This window comes from Selaginella moellendorffii, unplaced genomic scaffold (genome assembly GCF_000143415.4).
Source record: "Selaginella moellendorffii unplaced genomic scaffold, v1.0 SELMOscaffold_68, whole genome shotgun sequence".
Lineage (NCBI taxonomy): Eukaryota > Viridiplantae > Streptophyta > Lycopodiopsida > Selaginellales > Selaginellaceae > Selaginella > Selaginella moellendorffii.
Genome location: NW_003314329.1, coordinates 277,935 through 299,724, shown reverse-complemented (window position 1 = coordinate 299,724; position 21,790 = coordinate 277,935). Strand labels below are relative to the sequence as shown.

The 21,790-nt window shown below is 50.0% G+C and overlaps 6 protein-coding genes across 7 annotated transcripts; 1 reads left to right on the top strand and 5 right to left on the bottom strand.

Moving 5' to 3' along the window:
• Window positions 1-7,555: 7,555 nt before the first annotated feature.
• LOC9653052 (60S ribosomal protein L9) lies at window positions 7,556-8,401 on the bottom strand. Its single transcript, XM_002985436.2, has 3 exons — window positions 7,997-8,401; window positions 7,800-7,922; window positions 7,556-7,720 (listed from the first exon to the last, which is right to left on the bottom strand). Exons 1-3 carry the CDS (start codon window positions 8,357-8,359, stop codon window positions 7,634-7,636), a joined length of 573 nt encoding a protein of 190 aa, XP_002985482.1. The 5' UTR covers window positions 8,360-8,401; the 3' UTR covers window positions 7,556-7,633.
• A 37-nt stretch (window positions 8,402-8,438) lies between these two features.
• On the bottom strand, window positions 8,439-11,108 carry LOC9653175 (conserved oligomeric Golgi complex subunit 5). The gene is made up of 3 exons (XM_002985435.2): window positions 10,019-11,108; window positions 9,468-9,944; window positions 8,439-9,411 (listed from the first exon to the last, which is right to left on the bottom strand). Exons 1-3 carry the CDS (start codon window positions 11,087-11,089, stop codon window positions 8,515-8,517), a joined length of 2,445 nt encoding a protein of 814 aa, XP_002985481.2. The 5' UTR covers window positions 11,090-11,108; the 3' UTR covers window positions 8,439-8,514.
• Window positions 11,109-11,127: 19 nt separating this feature from the next.
• On the top strand, window positions 11,128-12,742 carry LOC9653051 (probable dual-specificity RNA methyltransferase RlmN). Its single transcript, XM_002985483.2, has 8 exons — window positions 11,128-11,233; window positions 11,293-11,455; window positions 11,518-11,628; window positions 11,694-11,828; window positions 11,886-11,990; window positions 12,045-12,214; window positions 12,269-12,368; window positions 12,429-12,742. Exons 1-8 carry the CDS (start codon window positions 11,142-11,144, stop codon window positions 12,675-12,677), a joined length of 1,125 nt encoding a protein of 374 aa, XP_002985529.1. The 5' UTR covers window positions 11,128-11,141; the 3' UTR covers window positions 12,678-12,742.
• Window positions 12,677-14,440, bottom strand: LOC9653049 (palmitoyl-acyl carrier protein thioesterase, chloroplastic). Its single transcript, XM_002985434.2, has 6 exons — window positions 13,830-14,440; window positions 13,619-13,752; window positions 13,446-13,559; window positions 13,221-13,389; window positions 13,083-13,151; window positions 12,677-13,020 (listed from the first exon to the last, which is right to left on the bottom strand). The coding sequence occupies exons 1-6, from the start codon at window positions 14,262-14,264 to the stop codon at window positions 12,730-12,732; spliced, it is 1,212 nt and encodes a 403-aa protein (XP_002985480.2). The 5' UTR covers window positions 14,265-14,440; the 3' UTR covers window positions 12,677-12,729.
• A 21-nt stretch (window positions 14,441-14,461) lies between these two features.
• LOC9653048 (protein YeeZ) lies at window positions 14,462-15,976 on the bottom strand. Of its 2 annotated transcripts, none has more exons than XM_002985433.2 (8): window positions 15,723-15,976; window positions 15,565-15,663; window positions 15,432-15,513; window positions 15,311-15,386; window positions 15,217-15,256; window positions 15,026-15,157; window positions 14,838-14,972; window positions 14,462-14,787 (listed from the first exon to the last, which is right to left on the bottom strand). In XM_002985433.2, the coding sequence occupies exons 1-8, from the start codon at window positions 15,866-15,868 to the stop codon at window positions 14,553-14,555; spliced, it is 945 nt and encodes a 314-aa protein (XP_002985479.2). In that variant the 5' UTR covers window positions 15,869-15,976; the 3' UTR covers window positions 14,462-14,552. The 2 variants fall into 2 exon arrangements, with proteins under 2 accessions (XP_002985479.2, XP_024515235.1); XM_024659467.1 differs by having other exon boundaries at window positions 15,217-15,253.
• A 31-nt stretch (window positions 15,977-16,007) lies between these two features.
• LOC9653174 (ABC transporter G family member 31) lies at window positions 16,008-21,754 on the bottom strand. Its single transcript, XM_024659469.1, has 22 exons — window positions 21,358-21,754; window positions 21,151-21,271; window positions 21,005-21,093; window positions 20,861-20,945; window positions 20,650-20,809; window positions 20,518-20,594; window positions 20,318-20,462; window positions 19,931-20,232; window positions 19,594-19,875; window positions 19,220-19,536; window positions 19,003-19,163; window positions 18,836-18,939; window positions 18,622-18,778; window positions 18,267-18,562; window positions 17,873-18,205; window positions 17,444-17,818; window positions 17,259-17,392; window positions 16,974-17,201; window positions 16,743-16,914; window positions 16,604-16,691; window positions 16,379-16,545; window positions 16,008-16,320 (listed from the first exon to the last, which is right to left on the bottom strand). The coding sequence occupies exons 1-22, from the start codon at window positions 21,708-21,710 to the stop codon at window positions 16,051-16,053; spliced, it is 4,416 nt and encodes a 1,471-aa protein (XP_024515237.1). The 5' UTR covers window positions 21,711-21,754; the 3' UTR covers window positions 16,008-16,050.
• Between the last annotated feature and the right edge of the window lie 36 nt (window positions 21,755-21,790).

Sequence of the window (21,790 nt, the reverse complement as noted above, 5' to 3'; positions counted from 1 at the left end):
GCGAGTTTGATGGAGAAGGGTTGCAAAGATTAGAATAAACCAAGTCCAAAAGTCCAATTGCTCAATGCTTGCTCGGCCAGAAATTCCAGCAGTGATGCTTGTCTAAAACACAAGTTTCACAAAATAACAATATCTTGGGATTTCATCTATTGAAGAGATTGGTAATAGACATGACCAAGTCTCTTATGCCAAAGCTCCGTACAAGAATCTGCCTCTACAATTTGAAAGGCCTGAACCTGGTCAGCAGTAGTAATCTCATAGAATTCCCCAATGCATGACCCACAAAGCAACTATGTACCAAGTATGTGAAAGCTAGAGTCAACCAAAGAAACTCCTTTTGCATCAAAAACTACCACTGCATTTTGATCACATATCTTAGCGACAAACATTAAGTTTTGTCGCAAGGTGGAAATGTGCATAGCACTATCAAAGGCCATAGTCCTCCCATGATCAAGTGAGAGCTGAAATTGCCCAATGCCTTCCACAGGGATAGTGGTATTGTCACTTAAATGAACACCACATTTTCCAATGCTCGGATGATAACACTCAAAAAGACTCTTCTTATTGCCCATAAGATTAGTACAACTAGAGTTTAGGAGCCACCTGCTTGGTGCTACAATTGCCTCTGCATTGTAGAGCTTCTCAACAGCCTCATTTGTTGTAGCAATTCCATCACCCTTAAGTAGATTGGCTTTCGCCGCCGTAGCTAGTTGCTTAACATGCTTTGGAGCAATGCAATCTCAAGCCCAATGGCCCATCTCCAAGCAGCAAGTGCACTAATTCTTGGAAGTCTGGGCTTGGCATGCCCAGATGCCATGGAATTTTGCCCTCTCTGGGCATTTGCAGTTGCATGCGATTTTGCCACCCTAGCATCACTAGAAGCCTGTGAAGCACATATAACCTGCAACATTTCCACTCTCTCGCTTTGCATGGCCTCAATGTTGCAAAGACTCCTCGTGGCATCTGCCCAAGTCATCCCTGGTTGGAGAAGCAAGCTCTCAACTGCATTCTTCCAGCTAGTTAGCAAAGACTTGTAGAGCCGCAGCCTCTGCTACTCATCTGTGAGACAGTGCTTTGCCCTAGCAGCCACAAGTTGTGTGAAAAAAACTTGGAGCTTGGTAGTGTGAGTCTAGATATTGCCATTTTCCTTTAGCCTCAAGGAGTCCATTTGTAAATGAATGTTGAAAACATCCATTTCACTCTTGGTGCTGTAGGTGTCGCTCAACCACTTCCAGAGCTCTACCGCAATGGACTTTGGAATCGATGGGGCAACAAAGAGAACATTCAAGGACAAGCACATCGCAATACTCCCTCTAGCCTTGGAATCCCAAAGGTTCTAATCACGCACCTCAGTAGCGCTAGAGCGTAGAGCTAGTGATGACTCTATCCCATCTACAATCCCCAACAAACCATGAAACAAGAGATAGGATTCAAGATGAAACCCTATGGATATGCCAAGTCACGATGGTGCAAGATATTTCATCACATTCATTGATGACTATAGTTGTCAAACATGCATCCACTTCTTGATGTGTAAGAATGATGCAGTTGTTGCTTTTCAAATGTACAAGGCCTATGTTGAAAATCTCCTTGGTTGAAAGATAAAAGCTCTTCAAGTTGATGCTGGTGGTGAATACCTCAACAATGAGCTTTGGGGCATCTGTTGTGATATAAGTATACAATTGCAAGCCACAACCCACTACACCCCCCAGCAAAATGGTATTGCAAAAAAGAAGAATTGCACTTTTGTCAATATTACTCACGCTTTGTTAGTTAATGCACATCTTGATAAGATGTTTTGCCAAGAGGCTATAGCCATAGCAATGCATGTCCAAAATCACCTTGCCACAGCTGCTTTGGATGGAAAAACCCCTAAGGCATTTTGGACAGGTTCTACTCCTGATGTGTCCCACTTTCGGGTCTTCGGTTTTGCAGCATACGCACATACCCCTGATCAACTTCGGAAAAAGCTAAATCCCAAAAGTAAAAAATTCATCTTTGTGGGATATACACAGGACAACACCATCAAGAGAAAAGCTTACAAGTTGTGGGATCTTGCATCTCACAAAGCTCTTGTAAGCACAGACGTCATGTTCAATGAAGATGACTTTCCTATGCATACAAAGGTTCTTCAAGATCCTTTTTTCATTGTTAAGACTCGACTTGTTCCTTTAATCCCACTTATGGGAAATGGTCCACTCTTACCTCTACCTCAAAATCTTATTCATGAGTTGCCACTAGAGATTCCATTGGGGAATCCTCCACTTCTGGACATGCTTGAACCAATTGATGCTCCTCCAATTGAGGACAAGCCTCAGACACCTCCACCACCTTGTCAACGTTGTGGCATGCCTAATCCAATGCCAGTTCTTGATCACCCTTGGGAACGTTGGCCCTTATTGAAAGTCTGGGAAAATGCTAAAGCAAATGCTACAGAGTTTGATGACTTTTGTGGCCTTTTTGACATCGGCATCCCCATGACCTATGATGAGGCTGTCTCAGGACCTGAGGCTCCATCTTGGATGGAAGCCATTGCGGAAGAAGTTTCTTCCATTCGGGTTAACAGAACTTATGTTCCAATTGATTCAGCAATGTGTTTTGGATCCAAAATGGATTTTTTCCAAAGAGTATGGGAAAGATGTTCAAGTTGTATGTTATAAGGCACAGTTTGTTGTTTGTGGTTTTTGCCAAGTCCATGGCCTTGACTACAATAAAACATTCTCACCGGTTGTAAAAATGGCTAGCGTCCATACTCTTTATGCACTTGTGGTTGCTCGCAAATGGCAAGTCCACCATATGGATGTCAAAATTGCATTTTTGAATAGGGATTTGCAAGAGGACACCTATATACATATACCTCCTAGTTTTGAGGACGATGCTGCCCCTGGTGGCCCTATATGGCAATTGCAGAAAGTTTTGTATGGCCTAAAACAGAGCTCTGGTATCAAAAATTTGATGCCACCCTACTTGCTTAGGGCTTTTGTCGCTGCCATGCTGATCATAATGTATATGTGAATGGTCATGCTGAGAGCATGCTTATTATGGCCCTCTACGTTAATGATTTGCTCATCATGGGTGATGACACTGATGCCATTGCTGCTCTAAACGCTGCTCTCAGCCAGCAATTCTAGATGAAGGACCTTGGCCAAGTTTCTTACTTTCTTGGCTTTGAAGTCACATGTGATCTTGAGTCTAGTGGCTACATGCTTAGCTAACGACGTAAAGTCAAAGTCTTGCTGGATCGGTTTGGTATGTGTGATTGCCACCCTATCAAGACCCCGATGGTCGCTGGTGTTATTGAACTCACAATTGAGCAGTTTGGTGAGCCTCTACCCATTGGGACTCTCTATCGGCATCTCATTGGTTGCCTCATGTATTTGGCTTTGATGACTCGCCCTGACATCACATATGTGACTATTGCTTTGAGTCAATACAACACATCACCAACCACCATACATTGGCAAGCTGCCAAGCGTATCGTGAGATACCTCCGGGGCACTATGGACTATAGCATTGCTTATTCAAGGGGTGATGCATCATTGACATGCTACACAAATGTTAATTTTGCCAACAACAAAGGCCATCGCTTGACTTCTAGCATTTGCCTTTCCTTCTCAGGAGGTGCCATCACATGGGCCTCCAAGTGACAATCTATGGTGGCACTTTCTAGTGGAAAAGTAGAGTACATCGCACTCACTACTGGTAGCAGGGATGTGGTTTGGGATTGAGGGTTATTTGCTGAGTTGGGATGTGCACAAGTTGGCCCCACTACTTCTTGGTGTGACAATTGAAGCAGCATTGCCATGTCCAAAAACCCCATCCACCATGCTCTCTTGAAGCACATTGAAGTCCAATTTCACTACATACATGAGCTGAAACTAATGTGGCCCCAACGGCTTGGTGAGAAGGTCAGCTAGCATGTCCTCTGTCCCGAGATGTTGGATGGCCAGGGTGCCACTGTCTTATGCAGTTTGGTGAGTGGCTTCGGTTTGGGGGTGAGTGTTACACGACACACGGACATTAGGGTTTTCCTGTTCTGTCCACTAACTCGGTGTGCTTTGATCCCGATTTGTCTCAAGATCAACTTAAGACCTGTTTTTGCGGTTCTCTGATTGGTGAATGCACTACCTCCATATCTATATGGACGACTTTGCCACAGGCACTAGCAGAGAAATTCTTCAATGGTGTTGAATTTTTCGTGTCCAGCTCAACCCACAAAAGTGCCAGTTCTTTGTACCAGAAGGGAGGCTATTGGGGCACCTTGTCAGTGCACGGGGCATCGGCCCAAAGTGGAGCAACTTGCTCAAGTCCCTTACCGTCCACTTTGTCACAATTACGAAGGTTCTTGGGAGGGATTGGTTTCTTGTTCATATGTGGTTACGCAGCGTTGGCAATGCCGTTATATGATCTCCTTCATTATCACCAACACGTTTTACTGGTCCACATTGTGTCAACAAACTTCCTCTAAGCTCTTTTGTCCAGTGCTGCACGGCTTGGTACAAAGATTTACTGGCTATTTATTGGGGGATCCATGCTAGCATTTGTCAAAACGGGAATGACATCAACTTTTTCAGCAAGCGGCTAAATTCCTCCTAGTGGATGATATTCTGTACCGACGGCAAGAGGATGGCACATTGTTACGATGAATTGACGCAGAGGAAGCAGAGAAGGTGCTAGCTGCGGTCCATGATTGTGGTGGTCATTTTGCTGCTCTAACGACCAGCAAAAAGGTGTTGTATTTCTGGCTGACTCTATATGCGGATAGTACTCGTTTTGTTCAACGCTGCCAACCTTGCGAGCGATTTGAGGTCGTCTGCCTGAAGGGAAAGCTCCCACTACATCCTATTGCACCGGAGGCGCCATTCTCAAGGTGGAGCCTTGATTATGCAGGACCTTTCCCATTGGCTTCTAATCGTCATGCGTACATCATTGCAGGTACTGACAGTGTTACCAAATGGGTTGAGACAATCTCTTATGCAGCGGCAAATCAAGTTACCACAGCAAACTTTATATATACTCATATAGAGTACCTCGTATCCTCCTGTCTGATCGTGGATCACACTTTCTCGGCTTAGTTGTGGCTGATTTGGTTAGAAGTTGGGAGTTTCACACTTAAAGTCAAGTTCGTACTGGCCTCAAGGAAACGGGCAAATAGAGATCACAAATATCATACAACAGAGAAAGGTTTACACCGTTTAGTTTGGTATATGGCCTTGAGGTAGTGTTGCTGATCCAGCTGTGCTTGCCAACATATAGAGTCTCCACAGAGGAAGCCGATCCATCTTCGTCAACATCAGTCACTTCCACTACACAACGAGCGGGGACAAGGATCGAGAGCTTGCGATGTTCCGTATTCAAATATCACAGCATCGGGCTGCTTTGGATCATTCCTGCCAGCGAGGGGAGACGTTCCTGCCTGGAGATTTGGTCTGACTAAGGTAACACTTTTTTGTATTGCCATTTAGGGAGAAAGGAAGAAAAGGAGTGAGCGTTCCAGCATATAACATTTTCACGTTCATCCTAGAATTGAGGCTGTAGCCCTCCGCCTTGACGTAGCCCTCTCCAGATCGCAAGAAGAATATAGTTACCTATACCAAGCGGGCCTTCAAAGTTGGCGAGAAGCTGTTAGATCGGCTGGAAGTCGCCCCAAGAGTCGCTGCCAGCTTTATATACATCGCCAGTAGCGTAGCAGCAACCTGGTGACCTCTATACTGAAACAACAGGAAGGAGCGCAAAGGAGCGCCATGGACAATGTTAATGCATTTCTTCCTTGGCAACCATATCTGGAAACAAACTCGAACTCTGTTAAAAGACAGACCCTTTTAAAAAGAGAGAAATAGAAATGCACAATCCAAGCAAACAGCTCTAGGGTTTTAGGAGAGGGAGAAGGAGAAGCGATGAAGGCCTTGGTTTTCGAGGTGTGGGACTTGATGGTCTGTGAGACTCGGCTGAGTTCCAAGCTGCCCGAGTCATCGAAGATACGCCTGGATACCGGCAAGTCCAAGACGCCTATCAAGCGCCCTCATCTGGATGCGTTTCTCAAGCGCATGGCGGAGCTGTTCGTGCTGATTCCCTACACCACTCGCTCGCGGGGCGTCACTGACAAGGTGCTGGACGCGCTGGAGCCGGATGAGCACCGCTTCTCGCACAGGTTCTTCCTCGATTCGTGCGGCAATGGGATCCATGGCAAGACCAAGGACTTGAGGATCCTGCAATGGCCCATGGACCAGGTGATCGCTGTGGACGATTCGTGCTCCAAGTACGACAGCCACTCCGACAACGTTGTGATCATCCCAACGTTCAATCGGACTGATCTGCGGAAGGACCGGGTGCTGCTGGATCTTATGCCGTTTCTCGAGGGTCTTGCCAAGCGCGAAGTCGAGGACGTGAGGCCGGCCATCCGTGCGAGGTTTTTCGAGAACTTCCCGGTCGCGAAGAAGGGTAATCGGAAGCGGATGTTCGAGATGGTGCTCGAGAAGAATGTTCGGCCGGTGGAGACGGTTCTAGTTGATGATCCGCCAATAGAGGACAAGAATGTGGTCGATCTGGATCCGGATGAGGAAACGAATGTGGTGGATCCGGATGAAGCGATGGAAACGAAGGTAAGTAATCTGGTGGAAGCGATGGAAACGAAGGTGAGTGACCAGGATGAAATGGAAGAGATGGAAACGAAGGTGAGTGACCAAGAGATGGAAACGAAGGTGAATGATCAGGACGAGCCAGTGGAAACGAAGGCGAGCGATCGGGAAGAGCCAGTGGAAGAGAGGGTAAAGAAGGTCCGCTGGCTCATTCCAGAGATGGAAAAGAATCGGGAAGAGCCAGTGGAAGAGATGGAAAAGGTGGCGAAGAAAGAGACGGGGAGGAATGAGCAACCGAGTGAAAGAGGGAGGATCAAAGCACTTGCCCGTGCGCTGCTAAAGGTTTTGCGTCAGCCAGTTCTTCATCCTAACTTGGAGATGCGACCCGACGGTTTTTGCAAGCTCAAGGAGCTGCTGGAGCTGGATTTCATGACAAAGTCAGGTGTACCTCTCAGCTCCCACACTGCTGCCGAGGCGATCAAGGCGGTGGACAAGCTGACTAAAAAGTTGGCCAAGATGGTGGACGAAACCGGAGCGCTTTACATCGGAGCACCCCAGGAACCAGTGCCACCTGATGGTGAGACCGAGCAGCTGTTCCAGAAGATCGAGAAGTCCCCGGTTTGTGTCTACGGCACATCCAAGCAGGAACTGGAGGAGATCATGAAGAATGGCCTCACGGCTCCGAGCTCGAACCCGATGTATCTGGTGATGGCAGTGCCGGACGCGGAGATCGCGAGTAGCATGCGCAACTCCAGCGAGGTTCTCATCACCGTCAACTTCCAGAAAGCTCGCAAGGACAGGAGGATCGAGTTCTACACGTCAGAGAATGGCTTGATCTTCAGCAGTGGCTCCATACCGGTCAAGTACTTCAAGCAAGTGGTGGAGCTGCCAAGCAACAAACTGCTGCTCTAGCTCCGGCCAAGCGGCCTCGGTTCTTAAGAGTAGTTAGATCTTTTCTCAAGTTTTGGAAAGTTTTCTAGATATTTAATCAATCAGTCTTCGATTGGCTTCCAAAAAAACGAAACATAAGGGAAAACACGTCCTCATACCATAAGCTACTCTTCCTCCGCGATCGTCCCCTTCTCGCTCACGTAGATACCATCCAAGAACTTCCTGATGTCCTTGTTCTTCACATGGCATTTCTGGCAGCAAAAAAAAAAAGAAACATCACCACGAGATAGATCTGAAAAACTGAGATTTGCTTCTTCTCTCATCTCATACCTGGTTGATGAGAGCAGCGGATCTCGAGACAAGCTCGATGTCATTCCCCTCGAGAACAAGCTCGTCCTTGACCTTCTCTGTCCTGGTCACTGTGACGCCGGGGAGCATGTCCACGGTTCTCACCTGGAAAACAAGCACAAGCAATGGCGGTGGTGGTGTCAAGCCCAGCAGGAAGAAATCCGGAAGAAAACACTCACTCTCTTCTCGCCCAGAAAGTTGCGGATCTCGATGTTCTGCTTGGTGGCCGAGATGTTGGCGTTGATGGGGAAGTGAGCGTAGACGAACCTCATCTTGTACTGGAAGCCCTTGGTCACTCCCGTGATGAGATTCTTGACGTGGCTCACGGCAGTGCGGATGGCAGCGATGGTCTTGCGCGATCCGAACCAGGCCTCCACCTTGAGCTTCCTCCCATTCTCCAGCATCTGGAAATCCAGGTTGAGATGCTTGAAATTCCGGAGGAGAACGCCGCGGGGCCCCGACACGCGGATCTGCTTCGCCCTGATCTCCACCTTCACCCCCTCGGGGATGTCCATCGTCTGCGAGGACAGGATCGTCTTCATGGCGCTCCTCCCTCGCTCCTTCCCAAGAATGCAAGACGGCCTGCCCTAACCCTAAACCCTAAACCTAAAATCCTCAATGGAGTTTTAATCGAGGCCGTTGAACAGAGTATATTCTCCTCATCTTGAAAATCGGCTCTCTCTCTCTCTCCTCTCGCTCACAGGAGCGACGAGCCGAGCTGGAGCATGAGAGGATAAATGGGAGTGAATTGCTTGTCGCCGCGAGCTCTCACCTTGGCCGCGTAATCGTCCAGCGTTCCCTTCACTTCTTTCCACACGTCTTGTTCGCTGTGCGTGTCCAGCCACAGCGAGTACTGCGACGCCGAGAGCTTGGATCTCTTCATCGGGGACTCGAGCTCGTCCGGCGCCCGGCTGTAGAGATGGTGAAACACCACACTCGCCGGCAGCTCCTGCAGCAGTGGGCTGCTCGCGATCTGGTTCGTCTCCAGGAAGATGAAAGGCCTGAATGCCCGCAGCGCTCGGTATGGAGCACCAAGTTGCTCCACGGGAAAGAGGTTCTGTGCCACAAGGAGCTCCAACTCTGCCATGTCTCTCGCCATGCTCAGCTTGCCAGCCTCCGATAGCGGTCTCACCAGGGCAGCGTGTCTCACGAACAGGACGAGCACCCTGGAAGCCATCTTCCTCACGAAGTTGATCGACACCGACTTGGGATTCCCGGAGCTAGAGCCTGTCAAGAGCTTGGACAGGAACTCGGACCTGAAGTGAGTCGCGGCCTCTTGGATCTCCTGCATGTACTTGGGCCTCTCGTCGTCCACTGTCATATCCGAGTTGAAGTCCAGGCCTTGCATCTCTAGGATACTCTTCTCCAGTCTCTCCGCCATCGCCTTGAACAGCGGATTCACCGTGTCCACTGCCACGCCGTAGACAGCCCCGAGCGACGGAGAGAGGATGTCAGCGGCGGATGGCGATAGGCCTGTCAGCATTGAGCTCAATCTGTGATGGACGTCTTGCAAGTGATGGCACAGCGCAAAGTTCTTGAGCTGCGATGGCGTGGCTGGACCGGTCACCTGACGAGCATCAGGACCTGTTGCAAGCTGATAGAACAGCCCAAGTGAGCCTAAGACAAGGAAAGGCGGAAGAACAAGCTCACCTGGTACTCGGCTTTTTCAGCGAAGAGTTGCACAGACTTCCCAACTTCTTTAAGCACCATGAGCGTCAACCTGGCATCCAGCTTTGCAGCCTCAACCTCCTCCTGGATCCGTGCCACCAGCTTCGCAATCGGCTCCTCTGAAGTCGGAAGGCGAAGGAGAGTGGACGAAGCAAACATGTTGTTGACAAGGTCCGTGAGTCGTGCAAGAGTCTGGCCAAGGTACGCATTCTGGAACGGTTCCAGCGTCGTCACAAGCTGCTGCCTGTCCGCGTCCTTGATCGCCGGGGACGCACCTTTAACTTCCGTGTCGCGGACAAGCCTCTGGAGAAAGTTGTCCGCCACCCCGAGCAGCTTGGGATATCCCAGCACGAAGATCTCCTTGACAAAGCTCGATGAAGTGAACGCCGACTTCATCTGGCTGGCAAATGCCTTGACAATAGCCTCCCACACCCTCTCGGTCAGCGAGGCATCTCCAGCCTGCAAAGCCACACATTCGTGTTCAGTCACAAAAACTAAGAAGAACCTTGCGAGCAAGCAAAGCTTTGCTCTACCTGGACAACTTCATCGATGAAGCTGGCGTGAGAAACCGGATCCCTCTTCTTGATCATGACTCGCTCCAAGTGCCACACCGCCACCAAGATGGAGTGAAGCTGCTCCATGCATTGCCCAAGTCTCTGCCACAACCCATCCCTGGCCCTGGATCCAGCTCCCAGCTGCGGCGTCCCACTCCTGTGAGCTCCCCCTGGCCCCGCTGGGCCTGTGGCCGCCGCCGCCACGCTCGCGGAGATGGCCTTCATGTCGAGAGCACTCGCAATGCTCTTGACCGCCTGGCTCTTATACTTCTGGATCACGCTCTCCACCGTCGGCCGGAGCTCCCCGAGGTTGAAGTAGACTTGGAGCGCGGCACCAACTTGAGCTTGGTTGAACGCTTTCATGCCAGCTTCCAGGCTCCGCATGGCCTCGCTCCGGATCTTGGTGCCAGCCTCCTTGAGCCAGGCCAGCTCCGAGTCCACCACCTCGATCCCGGAGAGATCAGCGTCACTGCGGAGCCCATCGATCTCGCTCCACAGCTGCGCGGCCTTGGAGAGATCGGTTGGCTTGGAGGAATCGACGACGAGCTCGCGGAGGCGCTTGAGCTGCTTGAGCACGCGCACCACGGCGCGCAAGAGCTCCACGGTGGTGTGGAGGGAAGAGAGCTGCGTGGACTTGGATCGAATGCTCTTGTATGGCTCCGCTACCTCGGATCTCACCCGGCGCACGGAATTCTCCAGGCTCCCCACCCCGATCTTCACCACGCCCAGCGCGCCCTCCATGTCCTTGACGCTGCTCAGCTGCTGGACGAGCTCACTGTGCCGCAGTACGACCTCCCGCCTCAGCTGCTTCTCCAGCAGCGCCATGCCCTGCTCCACCTTCTCGGCCGACGCCGCGGCCGAGCCACTGCGCAGCGCATCGCTCGCGAACTGCGTCGCGTTGAAATCCTCCGACACAAACCTGCACAGCACCGGATCCCGGGCCATCTCGGCCAATGCATCCACCTCGGCGCCGCCAGCATCCTCCTCCTCGTGCTCGCGATCTCGAAACGAGGCAGATCGCATCCTGGGCGTACCCTGCTGGATCGGCATTGTCACTCCCACCACAAACCCTAATTAGGGTTTATCCAAGAAACAGGGGACAATGTCTCTCAGCTCCATTTTCGACGAGGGGATTCTCAAGGCGGAGCTCCAGCGCCATGGCATCAAGCCGCTACACGTCTACACCATCTGGAGGTAACAATCTCCATCGCGAATGGATCGATCGATCGCTCAATCGTCTCGTTCGTGCCCAGGCATGTCATGGATCACCCAAACGCGGCATTGCACCAGGTACCGGGGCTTCCTGGCGCGCTCTATCCACTGCTGCGTACTAGATTTAAGGCGCTCACGTCCACATTGGCCGCTCACTCCACCTCCGCGAACGGCAGTACCACGAAGCTCCTCCTCCAGCTCCAAGTAAAGTTTTTTTACGTTGTTCTTCCTTCTATCTCATGCTTGTTCTCGTGTGCTTAGAACAGAGTGGCCAATCTGTGGAGACAGTGATCATGCGGCATCACGGTGGAGCTGGGAAGTACGCCGGGGGCCCGAGACCTGGATCTGATCGTGCGACGCTTTGCGTCTCGTCTCAAGTGAGTGACTCGATCTCGCCTTTGGTTTTTTTAAGTGATTCTACTCAAAGTTCTTCAACTTCTAGGTGGGCTGCAAGATGGGCTGTAGCTTCTGCGCGACTGGGACGATGGGCTTCGTGGCCAACCTGACCGCGGGAGAGATTGTGGAGCAGTATGTTCACGCATCAAGGATGAGCCCCATCAGGAACATTGTTTTCATGGTGCGTTTCCTCCATGGAGTCCTATCAGATCTCACGCACTGTTTCTTCATTGAGCAGGGGATGGGAGAGCCTCTTAACAACTATAACTCGGTGGTGCAAGCCGTGCAAACACTCACTGGACGCTGCTTTGGCCTGTCGCCAAGTCGTATCACCATCTCCACTGTAAGAAGTCTCAAACAAAACTCTTGTTTCAGCGCCTCCATCTTTTCCTTCCAGGTGGGAATTGTGCCTCGGATACTCTCGCTAGCAGGCGATCTCCCTGGCGTGAACCTGGCGCTGTCACTCCACGCTCCCACTCAAGCACTGCGCTGCCAGATCGTACCAGCCTCCCGGGCCTTCACGCTTGACAAGCTCATGGCCGCCGTGGATGCGTATCAAGCATCAAGGTGAGCTCCAGCTCGAAGCTCCAGTTGTGTGAGTACTCACTCTCTCCCGTGCAGCAATCGCACGCTCTTCATCGAGTACGTGATGTTGCAAGATGTCAACGATTCCTCTCAAGACGCTCGTCAGCTCGGGTGCCTGCTGCGAGACCGTAAAGTTGTAAGTTCTCCAGGTTGGTTTCTCGTCCCAGAGATTGAGATTTCATGGCTGGCTTTGCAGGTGCTCAATCTCATCCCTTACAACCACACTTTTGTGGTTGGCGACTACAGGGCGACTCCGGCGGATCGCGTGCACCACTTCCAGAAGATCGTCCGAGAAGAGTTTGGGATCCGCACGACCGTCCGCCAGGAAATGGGACAGGACATCGATGGAGCTTGCGGACAGCTCGCTCTCAAGAAACTCAAAGCTTCACCAGACATGGAGGACATCTTCCTCGATCTCCAAAGGAGAGAAGAGAGTCGGAGATAGAACCAAAAATCTCTCTTTCTTATTTTGGCTACGTGAAAGAAGAACAAACGCATCAGGCTTCTCGATTTTTCTTCCTCCGCCACACGGTCTTCCCTCTTACGAGTTCTGAGCCGTCACTCTGCAATCGCAAGAGGTGAAGCAGGCACGGCGGCTGCTCCACAGTCTCCTCGCCACTTCCGCCAAAGTTCGCTGTCTTCGTTTCCAAATTGTCGTCCGCGATCAAGCAATCTGCATGTTGTACCCAGGTCATCGACTCTACAACGTCATTCTGGCCGCATTCTCGCCGGTACTCCAAAGTTAAGCTCGATACTTCGTGGTCTTGAACAATAGAGAGAGGCACGCTCTACACAACCCGAGCGAGTTAGAGAGACCGCGGCTTCTACTTTAAAATCTTTTAAATCTCACCTCGAGCATCCATCCGATGTACTTTACGTTGTTCACGTGCTGGTTCATGTCCAAGTCTCCATGCCTTGGCTGCAAATGCAAAGATGATACTTTAAAAAAAGCGCAGGAAAGAGAAAGGAAAGTGAGATGGATACTCACTGTCAAACCCGAGCGGGCAAACTGTGTAGCGCCATCGACCTTGGTGATTTTGTGCGAGACGTTTCTGACAATGGCGCGTCTTTGGAGATAGAATGGAGTTATTTCCTCCCGGACGTCGTCGGGCATCTTAGAAAGCCTCCTCGTCGTCTGATTCATCACCACCCAGGTGCTGCAAGAACAAGCTCATCAATGTTTCCATCACAATCAAAATCTCACACAGCACACCTTGTTGCTCTGGCCAAAATCTGGCCCGACTTGTAATCTCGCATGAGCCAGTCCCTGCGCATGCCATTTTTACCCGACGCGTCCACCCAAGTATCTATCTCAATCGCATCGCCCCTACAAAGATCCACAAAGATCGTCACAAAGTCTGGAACAAAAGAAGAAAGTGAGCATACCATGAAGCGTAGCGCTCTACTTGGACATGCACTCTCGACACCACCCATATCAATCGGTGCCGGATCATTGCATGCGTTGCTCCAAATCCATCTCCAGCAAGCCCGGACATCCAGACGTGGTTTAACGCAACCTCCTGGAAAACCATCACTAGAAACTCTGTGATCACTTGTCCAGAGCTTACGAAGAGGAGCACTGAGAGAGCTCACTCACCTGGAAATGGTTCATGAGTGTTTCTATGGAGGCCGTCTTGTCCACCCCGACTTCATACGATCGAATGACGAAGGTCTGGCGATAGACGAGCCTCCCTTCCACGAGCCTGCCCTGCCTTGGAGATTCCAGCGCCAGACTGTAAGGCCGAGGCGATGCCACCAGGAGCGCTGCTATGGCTGCCAGCACCGTGTTGAGCGAGGAAGCGCCGCCCTTTTGCAACTCCTGGCCGGGATTTCCGTTCAGCTTGGAGGATTCCAGGCGCGTCCCGTTGATCGCCAATTCATCCGCCTTGGTTGCCTCCTGGAGGCTACTCCTCGCCGCGATCCTCGACCTTGGAAACAAATACCTCAGCTCTGCCGATCCATGGAAGAAGCGATACGACGACGTCGATGCCGTGCTCGCGGAGCTGATCCTCGACACTGGAAAAGCATCCATGGAACCTCGCCAGGGCCGATTCCCCGATGCCAATCGTGCATGCGCTACAAACTCGTAGATCCGCCGCGCATCACAATGCACGGCGATAGAATCCTGTGCCGGAGCTGCTGGATCGCGCGACCGGGCGTTGGAGATCACAGTGGCGCCATCCCCGCCGCCTCTCCACGGCGCCGGCGAAACGCGAGAGAGGAAATCTCTTTAGCAAAGAAAAAGGGCGAATTAATTAGTGCTAACTTAAACTGGATGGTCCTTAACTGTACGCGTGGCAGTGCGTTGCCGGCTGGCTGGCTAGCTGTCCGCCCGTACCACGGCAGCCAGACCCTCCCTGTACGACGGAAACATGAGCTCCACTCCCAGTTCTTCCTTGATCCTCTTGTTCATCACGCGCTTCTCCGCCGCCGCGCTTCCTCCATCTCCATTTCCTGGCGATTCTTCCTTAAGTTCCATTCCCAGGAGCTCCATTCCAAAGGCCGCAACCTCAGATCTCGGGGCCGGATCGTCGTCGACGACGTTGTAGATTCTCCTGCGTTTGCTACCAAGTTAGAGTTGGATTGACAACCGGTTTTGAGTTACCCGGAATGTGGTGACTCCATGCTCGCCATCAGGACCTGGCACACGTCCGAGACGTGGACTCTCGAGGTGAAGCGACGGGAATGCCTCGCTTCACTCACTCTTAGTTGCCTAGCGCCTTGTAAAGTATCCAGGACGCTGGAAAGGAAACAAAAAAAACCACTAACTCAGATTGAACAATATCGCATTACCTCCGACCAGGACCATAGATTCCACCAGCTCGGAAAATTTGCACTGACGCATTACTGTGCTGAAGCTCTAGCCACGAGTTCTCGGCGGCAACCCTCGCTTTTGACTTTCGATCCACTGGCTTCGCCTGCGTGCTGCAATTGCTTTGTTGGTTTAGTTATAAAACAGAAGCTTTCTTTTAGAAAATACTGACCTTTCGTCCACCCAGCCGCCTCGGTGATCGCCATATACTCCTCCAAAACGTAAGTGAGTCAATCACAAAGCTTACAGTCACAAAACCAATATACCAGTGGAAGATATGTATCCAATCCAGCGAAGTGCACGACACCGAGCTTCTATGTCCTCCAAGTGCATTTTCAAGACCTGCGAGCAACGACATACTCAAATGCATCAATCCCCAAAACGTACCGTGTCTGTCAGTGTATCCGGGTCCGGAGGCACACAGCTGACGAGATGAGTTGCTTGGTATAATGCCTCCAAGCCACCGTTGCTGGGGAACGACACCGAAGTTCAGTTCAGGCGAAAAAGACATGGTTCTTACTCGAGACTGACACCAGGGCCGAAAATGTAAGCATCCACTCCGTAACATTCTTCCAGCGTCCTCCTCTTTTCCGCGCTGCGGCAAGTCCCAGAAACCGTCCTGCTAGTCTTACGAGTATTGGTAAAAAACAAAACTTTGAAACAAACAAGAACACTAACCATCCCCTGGTACGAAGTTGCTTTCCAAGTTCAACCCCTGTGTAACCAAGGCCAAACACGAACATGGACTGGTTCGTGCTCGTTTCCAGCACCTCATTCTTCGTCTTCAACAGCCCTCCTGAACAAGACCACACTATGGTTCGCATCTTACTTTCTTACTTACACCAGTGGCAGCCCCAGAGATGAATATTGCTTTGCTTTACAACAAACTGCGCTGTACAGCGGCCCTTTTAGGCCAAACGTTCCCAAATGTCCCCCCCCCCCCCCCACCCCTCCCTCCCCGGATCCCACAGAACACTAGGTACCTAAGTATTAAAACGCACCAGGGTCAGCGCTTTTGGAAATTGATGTACTTGATGGAATACGCAAACCCAAACCAGAAAACCACGATGTAGGCAATAAGGACAGCAACGCAATATCCAAGCCAATCGTGCCTGAAGCCGAAGTAGTGCCGCAAAAAAACGTCCACCTGAATCGTACCATAGCCTTGTGCAGTCATACGTTCCTTGACGTCCCCTAACTGCGAGCCGATCAGGCCATATAGAGTCCAGGCAATTGGACTGATCCAGTAGAACCAGACCCACCAGCCAGGGATAAGCTGCCAGAGTAGAAAAAAGAAGCATTAGTTCCCGTGGAGTGTCGAAATGTATACTCACAGGCTGTGGTATGATAAACCCGGAGAAAAGATTCCATAGGGAGTAAAATGCAGAAGAGATGACCGCTGCTAGTTGCTGCGACGGCGTCAGGCCAATGGCCATCATCCCGTAAACCGTGAAGTACGTGAAAGTTAGAAACATGAAGAGCAAATACCAAAAGAATTTGGCTGCAAAAAACAGCGCATCATTATTCCAAGGCCACCAATTTATACTCACTAGCAGTACCGGCAGTCCATTCAAAATGGATCATTGAGTATGTGACGAGGCCGTAAATGATAGTTTGCAGTACAAGGTAAGGGATCTCGATGGCACCCTGTGAAGCACTCGAGCTTCAGTGCAAAAGATAGAAATTACTTGTGCTTACTTGTGCGAAGGCATACGGCAAAGGCGAGTACATTCCAGCCGCTCTTTCGCGATAAAAGACCGTGCGCTCAACGGAGACAATCGGTTGTACGCTTGAAGCGTTATTGATCCCAAGAAACAACACCGCTGCATAGAGAGCTCCCATGACGTTAAACAGATCTTGTTGGCTACCCCTGGGAGCAAAAGAACATGGTTTAGAAAAACTTTGTTGACTTGTAATCAAAGACTGTACCTTTTGCTTCCTATGTCCCAGAAAACGGAGCCAAAAATCAAAGCACAAATCAGAGTAAAGAAAAATCGAACAGCGTTGTAATTTGGGCTGCGCCAATACGTCAAGTTTTGCTTCCACAAGCATGCTTTAAACTGTGTCATTGAATCCTGAGAATACTCCGTTGGAAAAGAGAGATCTCTGGAACTAGGTGGTGGCACACTCAGTTCCTCGATAAGCTCTTCTATTTCCCTGCAGAGAAATGATGCATATTTTATCAAAGACTGATCATATACAAGACTGATGTACCTGTGTAAATCCGAAACAGAGTAAATGTCAGCAAAGTCCTTTTTCAGCCGCGCCTCTGCCGCAGGACTAGTTACTTCAAGCATCCATGTTGCAGGATTATATCCGTCTTTAATAATTGGAACGCCTTCAACGGTCTGTGGATTTTATGCAAGCGTTAGCCTCTGACAAGCGCATGCAAGGCATACCATGAAATAATCAATCATCGTTTGAGAGTTCTCCCCGAGCGGTCCCATGTAGATGACACGACCACCTCTTTTCATCAGCAAGAGCTCGTCGAAAGCCTCAAAGATGTCAATACTTGGCTGATGAATCGTGCAAACTACAGTGCGCCCTGTATCAACAGTATTTCGGACTGTCCTCATCACTATCGCGGCAGCACGAGCATCCAGTCCGGATGTGGGCTCATCCATAAAGATTATTGAAGGATTGGCCACGAGTTCCACAGCAATGGTCAGCCTTTTCCGTTGCTCAGTAGAGAGACCGGTGCTCCCTGGAAGGCCCACCAGAGCATTTCTTAGCGTATCCAGCTCCACCAGGGACATTATTTCTTCCACAAACGCCTGCAACCAAAACAACATGAGACAAAACCATCCGAAAAACAAAATCCCTCTTACATATCTGGTAGTTTTGTTCACTTCTCGTGGAAGCCGTAGCCACGAGGAATACAGTAAAGACTCGTAAACGGTCACTTGAGGGGAGTGAATGTCCGTCTGCTCCACGTATCCAGAAATACGAGCGAAAGTCTTCTGAACTTTGGAGTAGCCAGATACTCGTATATCACCTTCTATATATCCACCCGTCTTTCTCCCAGCAAGAACATCCATCAGCGTCGTCTTGCCCGCACCGCTTACACCGACAAGAGCAGTCAAGACACCAGGCCTGAATGCACCGCTCACATTACGAAGAAGCTGTAGTCGAGCGTCAGTCAGGCCCTGGCTTCTCATTTCCTGATAGCCACAAACAATAGTGCTCAACAGAGAGCAAGAGATAAAAAAAACACGTACTTACAGCAGGCATATCGACGTAGTAGCACATCTTCAAAAACGTCAAGGACAAAGGCTGAAATGGCAAGATCATTCCTTTCTTCTTGCCTGAATCTCTTTTTTCCAGTGCAGCCACATCCAGGGTCATTTCCGGAGTCCCATCGGATCGAAACGTTCTCTTTGTCGCTGTTTCTGTACGAGTAATAAACCTGAGATGATATAATGGCAAGAGAAAGCGTCGATCCCTACCTGGAACAGCAGCTTCAAGTGACGGTGGCTCAACAGGATCCTCTGGGATGACAGCCTGTGGTTTCCCCAGCGCTGTTACAATCGCCAGATCAATTAACTTAGCACTCCAAACCGAGAATGAGAATGCTTACGATCTAGATACGCAAACGCAAGGATCACAACCAGGTTGAACAAGAGCATATACCCGATCAGCACGCCCACTCCCACCCAGTACCACCAACTTTCCAAAAACAATCCTCTTGGCTTCATTATGTTGATATAAAGCTTTCTATATCCAGTGGCAACATTCTGCAAAACAAGAGTGCTCGAGTAATTAGAATACTCTCAGCTTCAACGAAATTAAACCTGGTTCCATCGAGGAGCGAGAAATTCATTCACAGCTATGGCATTCTGTGAATAAGAGAGAGGCGAAAGCCAGTACCCCCATATCCACCAAGGATGTATGTCATCTGTGATAGCAGACAGTTAGCCAGCGCAGCGAAATAAAATAACAAAGAAAGGCCAAAACTTACTTCTAGCTATAATAAAACCACCCAACAAAAATACAATAAGAAGAGCGAATGAACCGAAGGTATTTGCTACCACCATATCTCTAGCAAGAGCTCCAATCAGTCTAAAGATTGCCAATGCCATTTGATGCATCAGCATTAATAGAAACATGTATCGGAAGAACCTGGGGACAAAACATCAACTTTCAGCTTAAGTAACACAGAAAAGTTGTGCCAATACCTGTCAGCCTCTGGTGTGAAGCCTACGCAATAGTATATAATACAGGACCATATAACCGCTTCCACCACCGAGTAAGGGATTCTTAGAAACCAGCTCGGCAACGAAAACGCCCAAGCTGGATAGAAGCGATTATCTCTCTGCTTGTAGAAGACAGGAAGCCTATGAACCGTGATGGCCATCTCGGAGAAGCCATTAAACATCATATGAATAAGCGCAAAAAACAAGCAGCCGAGGTACATATTCCCGTAGATTTCATTAGTCGGCTCTATTGTCGTTCGAAGGAACAACGTGCCCGTAATTATTGCCATTATGGCTACCTGAAACAAAGGAAAACAATAAGAAGATCACGAGGAGGAGAGAAATTGAACTCTTACCTGAGTAGTTTTAAAAATGTAGAGAAATCTGTGACGTGAAATCAAGAGGATTTCTCGTTGGGTGCATGCCTTGAACAATTCCCAGCTTGACATTGCATACTTTCGTTTCGACAGAGCCGAAGGATGGCTGCCTGCTTTGTTATAAGGGGTGGCAAGGTGCGCGCTAAGGTCTTTACCAGCTTGATAATCTTGGAATGCCTCGGCAAACACCGCGACTGGAATGTACTGGTATGGCCTGCTCTTGTCTGCCCAGTATTGCTTCTGATCCTTCTTCGAGGTTACCTGTAGGGAAAAACTGTTAGAAGAAAAGAACAGGGAACCAAAAGCAACTCAATACCTCTTGAAGAAAATCAGCAACTCCTTTCCGAGGGGGCAACTTAAAACCCATCGATTCGAAAAAGTGTAGTATGCTCTCTCTCGGACCGAGATAAACTACGTATCCTTCAGCCAGTAGCAACACGTCGTCAAAAAGGTCATACGTTTCTGGAGGAGGTTGAAGAAGCGCCATCAGAACTGTCCCTTCTAGCAAATGAACAAAATTTCTGACGCACTTGACGATTTGAAACGTGGTGGAACTATCGAGCCCGGTCGAGATTTCGTCCATAAAAAGCGTCTTTTTCGGCCCCACAACCATTTCACCTGTGAGGAAGACGTTCTTAAGTTGCTGAGTTCTCTTGTGCTTGGTTGAGGCATTTGACTATGAAGCAAGCGAAGGTGTTGTAACCTGTAGTCACGCGTTTCTTCTGCCCTCCTGAGACGCCACGAAGCATTTCATTCCCCACCAAAGTGTCGGCACAAACTTCTAAGCCAAGCACCTTCATCATGTAGTCTGTAGCCATACTGTGCTTTTTCCCTTTAACAGCCATTGCCTGTAACCATAAAGTTTAGTGGAAAGACTAGTCCTTGAAATCTAGACGGCCGGACCTTCATAAAGGCATCAATTTCAGGATCCGGGTGAATGTGTCGCTCCTTCTCTCTGCCGACTAGCTCGGTTAGCATCTCTGGAAAAGATCCAAGGAGTAAGAATCTAGCGCCAAAGTTTTTGCTACTACGCACCGTTTTTGTAGCCAACACCTTGGCAGCGAGCAGAAAAATCCAGTGTCTCTCGGACAGTCATCTCTCCAATGTGGTTGTCCTCTTGACCAATATACGCAGAAGTTCCCAGGGGTTCAAACTCGTTGAAGCCATGGCCGTTGTAAGTTATTGTACCGGTTGCCTGCGAGCAGAAAAGACAGTTTACCGCAAAAGAAAGCAAACCAGGACACACCCTCAGATCCGCTTCAAGCTTTCCAGCGAGTGCCACCAGCAACGTCGACTTTCCAGCTCCAGGCGGTCCCAGCAAAAGAGTCATTCTGCAAGGAAGGAATCCAGCACCAAGATAAGAGAAATGGAGGTAAATGAAGCAGCTCACCTTCCGGGTTTGATGACCCCACTCACGTCCTTGAGAATCTTAAAATCCTTCTTGTCCGATGACATGATCTTCATAGAAACTAGCATGTCCTGAGAAGAAAAAAAGAGAGCGGTCTTTGATCTCAATCGATAAAGTAAGCCAGTTACCTCCACAAAATTCCTCACGAAGTTTGTGAGGCTTGGTAAAGCTCTCGATCCAACGTGAACATCAGCACTGATCCGGAGATGCTCGAAGCGAACCTCCACCGTGGGAAGCGCAATGCGGACCCTGTCAAGTCAGTAGTTCTACAGTGAGCTCCTCCTCCTCTGCCGAGATGAAAGCCAGCAGCCAAGAATCGATCGATGGACACCGACCTCTGGAGGCGCTCCTTGAGCCGCTGCAAGAGGTGGAGATTGTCTTGATCGGTGGTGGCAAACGCGCTCTCCAACACCCGCTGCCTCTCACCCCTGCTCAGGTACCTCACATCCACCGGGATCTTCTCCGCCTCGTCCAAAAAAACCATGCGGAGGCGCTCGTAGGCTGGGAACTCCTCCAGCGCTGCCCACATGAGCGCTTCCGCGTCCTCATTGTCCTCCATCGCCAGTGATTTCCTCGCAAACGGCGTGCCGTGAGCATCGGTGCTGACATTATCCTTCCATACCTTTGACGATCGATGCTCGGGATTTAGAAACAGGCCTCCCATCGGGGCCGCGGCATCTGCCGCCATTGCTGCGCGCCCTACACACTACTGCCGAGGACGCTAGGGCATCGCGAGCATCCACACAACATCAGCTCCATCAGGCACGC